The 5,992-nt window shown below is 46.1% G+C and overlaps 1 protein-coding gene across 1 annotated transcript; it reads right to left on the reverse strand.

The window, feature by feature from the left end:
• Window positions 1-1,805: 1,805 nt before the first annotated feature.
• On the reverse strand, window positions 1,806-5,727 carry LOC123064728 (uncharacterized). Its single transcript, XM_044488142.1, has 3 exons — window positions 4,273-5,727; window positions 3,393-3,486; window positions 1,806-2,024 (listed from the first exon to the last, which is right to left on the reverse strand). Exon 1 carries the CDS (start codon window positions 5,696-5,698, stop codon window positions 4,835-4,837), a length of 864 nt encoding a protein of 287 aa, XP_044344077.1. The 5' UTR covers window positions 5,699-5,727; the 3' UTR covers window positions 1,806-2,024; window positions 3,393-3,486; window positions 4,273-4,834.
• Between the last annotated feature and the right edge of the window lie 265 nt (window positions 5,728-5,992).

The raw sequence follows: 5,992 nt of genomic DNA on the forward strand, positions 1-5,992 counted from the left end.
TTCCCGACTATTCCCTTCGCCGCCGCCGCCGCTGCCATTGCAGTCGTGCAGCTCGGACGCGCGCTCGCCCTGCCCCTTCGCATCGGCGCCCCCGAGCTACCCAACCACGACCACCTGGTTTGCGCACTCGCCGGCCGGATTTGGGGCAGATCCGATCGGTCTTGAGCTCGCCAGGCTGTGGGAGGTCGCGCCGCGCCATGGACTGGCCGGGCACCTGGCCGGAAGGCCCTGGCAGGGCCTCAAGGCCACATGCAGGCAGTGGCTCCTCCTCTAGCCACTCGGATTTGCACCGTCGGTGGTCCGCCGGCAGATACATGAATGGCGGTCGGCCGGGCACCTGGCCGGAAGGCCCTGGCAGGGCCTCAAGGCCACATGCAGGCAGTGGCTCCTCCTCTAGCCACTCGGATTTGCACCGTCGGTGATTCGCCGGCAGATACATGAATGGCGGTCGGCCGGGCTCGGTGCTAGCCCAAAAGCTCGTCGGCGCACCGTTGCCACTCATTAAGTGCGGCCACTGCCCAAAGAAGGTCGTACGTCGCGTGTCTACAACGCCGGAACATCCCGGATGGGTGTTCATCAAGTGCTTAAACGATGGAGTATGTGCTCTTTGTAGCTTCGGTTTGTGCTCAAGATTTGACTAGTTGTGCTAACTTCAAATTTTATTGTGTAGCATGGATGCAAGTTTTGTTATTGGGAAGAAGAGTACATCAATATATTGATAGAGCGCAATTTAGTAGATGTTCGTGCACTTTTAGATAGCATAGAGGCTGTAGATGAGACAAGTGCACTTGTTGCTAGATTAGAGGCTAGACACGAGACTAAGTGTGAGGAAGCAACATCGACTTCTTTAGACTCGAAGAAGAAAGAAGCACGCAAGATCGAGCCTCCTCCGCAGATCAACAATGAGTGCATCGAGAAGGCACTAATCCAACTTACAAGAGCAGTTATGGAAGTTGGATATCTTCTAAAATGTATTCGTGTGCTTCTTGTTTTCTTTGGGCTTGCTTTTCTAGTCAAAATTTGGTGATGTATTCCCATGTATCAAAAATGAATGATGAAAAAAGTTAAGAGCTTGCAAAGAAAAATGTACGCGGACAGGATGCGGCCGGGATGCGTCCGCGCGTTGGATGCACGGCCACCGCATCCCAGAAACTGTCCGAACACGACCTCATTGCCCTACCCAAACGGACAGAATCCAGGGAAAATGGACGTCCGTTTGGGGCCACGCGGTGGAGTTGGCCTAACCTCTATATTCAAAGAATAACAATGGCCACGGATTGCAAGGTGGTGATTGATGCCGCAAGGGAGTGCACCTTCTTATGGTGCAGTGATATGAAATAATATTGCGTTCTTCAGTTTTCGTTTATTGTAATTTTTGTCATGAGTTTAGGACTTCGAATGTTGAGGCCCATAGTCTTGCAAAACATGCACTATCTTTAGTAGTTGGCCACCATGTTTGGTTAGGTCATCCCAGAAACCTTGTCTTCGTCCCGGAAGCAGTGATAATAAAGCTTTGCATATTTGCCCTATAAAAAAACCTCTACCACCAAGAACATCTCAAGAATAGCATGAACTGCACAGTTCTACAATGTTTTGAACTGAAAGTTATATCATTTCTTGCATTCTTCCAAATACTACAAGATAATTAGCCAGGCGAGGGGAAAAGAGTTTTGGGCATCATAATTATTGGTTATCTCTTTAACGGTGGCTTGGAGTTGACTGAGGAGAAAGTCAGTTCTACTACGGAAGGCGGTAAGGGTGAGGCAAACTAATCTGAACAAGAGAAGTCACAGGCAAAAAAAAAGTGAACATCATCTTCCAAATGGCTGCATCGTCTACAAACAGACTTAAATGGTTTGAGTTTAGACTTTAGAGGAAACTCTAAGTGCAGAAGGTAGGGCATAATGTTGAAGCAGCCTCCAAGCAACAGCTTCCACTCTGAAGTACAACCATTGATTGCTGACCGGTTTAAAACTGCGATACACACTCTTAATAGTGCAAGCAGCAGCCCTTGACTACTTCACCTACAGAAAACAAAATTGCTAATCTGTTAGTAAATGTAGATACATGCAGAACCTGATATTCCTATGCAGCATACATGGTTATAAAAAGCCTATGAGCAAGGTGTGTGTGCAAGCTCGTAAAACGTAACTTATATCATACTCTTCACTATATCTCCTAGGTTTACAAATGACAGCAAAGTACACCGAAGCCTTTTGACAATGTAAATTATTGAGGCGGGATAGTTGAATGCTGCTAATGTCGTGGTTTCAGCTAGCTGACTCTGAAACAACTAAACCAAGGGACAACTCTAGGCATGACCAAACAGGCACAAGCAGGTAATATTAAGGGACAACTCTTCCTCCTGAGATAGAAGAGGAAGAAGTAAGCAGAATGCCGAGTATGAGACTCAAGCTAAGTTTGTAATGTTCTCACTGCTCACAGGCTTTCCCATATATGGTGTGGATTCACATGCCAATACAGGAAAGTGAAGGTGCTGATATCAAGATGGGCGAAGTGGTCAAATGAAGACATGGAATACTTTGAAGGCGTTCACTAGATAATGTAAAGAAGTTTTACATTTTCTAAAATTATAGGCTTTGAAAATCTCATTCTGATTTGTTTTATATGTTCATGATGCACAAATATGTATTTGGACAAAATGGTTATTCGGCACAGTAGTGCCATCTGCAGATCAAACCTGCATAAAAAATATAAAATGATTGCAGATGACGGACATGAAGATGATGGTTTGGAATGAACCAGTAACAAAGAAACCCAAGGGACCAGGCTCTGATTTAAGGTCAAAGATTGGGCGGAAGTCTAGAAATGTTATCACTGGGGTAAATCACTCGTTTCAGCAGAATGTTCTTGATGTCATGATACACCGTGTTGCCTAAAAACATAGATAAAAATCAAACACATCTTATTAGTTTTCACCAACTAGTAGTGGGGAATCAGTATTATGCTTTTCTTTTTATCTACATTGTTCTACAATGGAGAAGCTTCCCCAAAGCATGCATTTGGGGCATAGTATTAGCTTTTCTTTTCAAAATGCTACTATTGTCTTGCTTTCAGCTAGCTGACTCTGAAACAGCAAAACCAAGGGAGAACTCTAGGCATGACCACAGGCACAAGCAGGTAATATTAACAGCAACAACACTATGTGCAACATCTGGATATCATTTACGACCCAAAAGGGATAGTCATTTTTCCTTGGCGTCACCATCCTTTAAAATTTGTGTGTGTGCTATTGACATGCAGGAATACCTATAGCTGAATGGGCACTACTTTGTGGGATGCAGGCTGCCTGTATAAGCAGCTAGATATTTTCCATACAAAAAAACCAAACAGTCCAGATCTCACAAACTATATCCTGAAGATGTTGTTACCTTTAATACCATTCCAGCATATTACCACATGAGACCAGACAGCCATCCTACATATCTTGCAGCATTTCAGCTCCATCGCGTCCACCAGGAATGGCTACACCCAGATGCATAACAAGTCAGGCAATAAATAAATAAAAGCTACAATGAAAAGACATATGGATAGGAGAAGGCAATAGTGAATCAATTACATAGATAAACCAACAAACATAACTTCAGAAAAACACCGTTTTAGCTCTCATAGTTTTTTATAGATATTTTATAGCCTACTTTTCATGCTAACCACATATAAACAAGATCACATCTGTTTTAAAATGTGAAGACCATTCCTTAGAACAGTAATATTGAGCTACATCATAATGAAAGCTTTAGCTCATAAGAACAAATGCCTAGAATTTATCCAACATATCAAGCATACAAAAATCAAAACATGCCAAAACTAATAAATTCTAGAAAGGACAGTGATTTTGGTGTTCAGCTGTAAATGAATCTAGCCTACTAGAGACAAGAGATCCAATTTATTTGTGTGTGGTACAAGTGTACTTGTCACTTACAGCAGGGGCCTTCAACAAGTGACCAAAAAACAATTATTTCAGGAAGTATAGATTCAAGAAAAGTTATTGTTATGGAGATAACATTTATAGCAAGATCAGAACAGATAGTACTGAGACAGAAGAGTATAAGTAGCTTAGAGGACCCAAACACACCAACTGAGTTACTCGTTTGGTATCTGTGAAGAGCAAAGCCATAAAAACACACTACAGCTACAAGTTTGTCTAACTAGTAAAGGAATTAATGGACAATGGGGAAGCACAACAAAGGGAGTAGAACATTATTAGATTTGGGTACTACCACAACACAAGGACTAAGGATGAGCAGTCACCTGGTGCATAGAAACTTGTGAAAGGATGAATGTCATCAGCATAACTTGCATAATTGCTTTGATAATGTTTCATGGATTGCATTGACATAACTTGAACCATGTAGACATTGTAGTCCAGAAATAAAAACATTACACCATTATCCTCATCATACCCAAGTATTTTGACCCCTCTCACCGATCCTTCAACCTGAGGAGGGATCCCAAGAACAGTATGTATTTCAACGGTCTTGTGCAGGAACCATGTAGCACCACCGAAACAACTGACCTTCCTCTGCCACATTTCGAATCTACCATGAGAGAATATGGCAATACCAACATCACCATCCTCGGTTTGGATTATCTGATGCGTGGTGGAATGATTAAGATCTGGAGGCCCCTTGATCACAGCAAGACTCTGCCTATCCAAATCAAACTCAATTATGTCGTCTGCGAGCTCATCCAAATTCAAAAAATTTGATTCAGCATCGACACTCTGAGACGACCAGTAAATGGCATTGCCAACAAGGATCCCAGGATTACAATAAACAAACACACATCGATCTGTTGTTGAGATGTGATTTTCCTATAGGCCAGTCGCCGAGGAGTATACACAAGCGATGGGTGGAGTACCGTCTTTGTAGCCTTGGCACGGGGACATCAAGACCAGAGTAAAGGGGCTAGAGTGGCAGCTGCCGTGTGTGTGGCGTGGGTCGGCGGCAGCGCAGAGCACAGTCCCATATTGGTAGACTAACCCCGTGAACACTGGTGGAGCTTCGATGCGGCGATGCTCGCTGGTGATGGGATCCAACACAATGACCGTCCTCCTGGACCTGAGGAGGACGCGACCGTGGCGGCACCCGAGCAGGTTGAACTTCCGGAAGCCGCGGACATGATGTCGTACGTCGAAGCGCTCGGGAGGGATGCGGTCGGGATGGTCCAGGACGGGAGTGAACACAATGTCGTAGTCATCTCTCTCAAAGACGCCGAGTATGGGCGGCTTGCGGTGGTGGGCAGAGAAGCTGCGGAGGAAGCGGGGGTCGGTGGTGACGCGTCGCCAGCGTTTGCAGACGGCGGAGGCGCGCGGGAGGGAGTACGGCTGAGACGGGAGGCGCAGGAGGATCTCCCGGAGCATATCGTCGTTGTCCGACAGGGAGGCAGGCTTCCCCGGCGAGTTGCCGCGGCGGCGGCGGCGGCGACGGCGGCTGTGGCGGATCTCACCAGCGCCCTCCTCCCTCGTGCTGCGGCGGCCGGTCGCTCCGGTGCCGTCCTCACCCACACGGATTTGGGGGTTGAGCCGCGAGCTGCGTCGGCGGGTAACTCCGGCGTCCTCCCCACTCACGGGGATTTGGGGGTGGAGCCGCGGGCTGCGGCGGAGGGCCATTCCGGCGGCCTCCTCAGTGGTGGTGTGGATCTGGGGATGGAGACGTGGGCTGCGGCGGCGGGTCATCTCCACGCCCTGGAATGGAATGGAACGGAACGGAGGCGCCGTCGGGATCTAGAGTTATTAGAAGGTAAAAGTAGTTCCGAAAATAAAACGTACTACCCCACGTATTCTGGGAAGAAAAACCCAGGTAAAATAATTATTTAGAAAAACTGTTATTTGGGACGTTTCGCATGTAGTTTTTGGGCTGAAGATTGTTTAAGAAATATTCCTACTTCAGAAGATAAATAGGGCAAATTTCAAAGAAACAAACTAATATGGGGCTGATGCTCAAAGACAACCCAGTGTGAAGCAAATGAT

This window comes from Triticum aestivum, chromosome 3B, assembly GCF_018294505.1.
Source record: "Triticum aestivum cultivar Chinese Spring chromosome 3B, IWGSC CS RefSeq v2.1, whole genome shotgun sequence".
NCBI classification, from domain to species: Eukaryota; Viridiplantae; Streptophyta; class Magnoliopsida; order Poales; family Poaceae; genus Triticum; species Triticum aestivum.

Coding starts and splice junctions, on each gene's coding strand:
- LOC123064728 (XM_044488142.1), bottom strand. CDS start 5,698: ATGACCCGCCGCCGCAGCCCACGTCTCCATCCCCAGATCCACACCACC.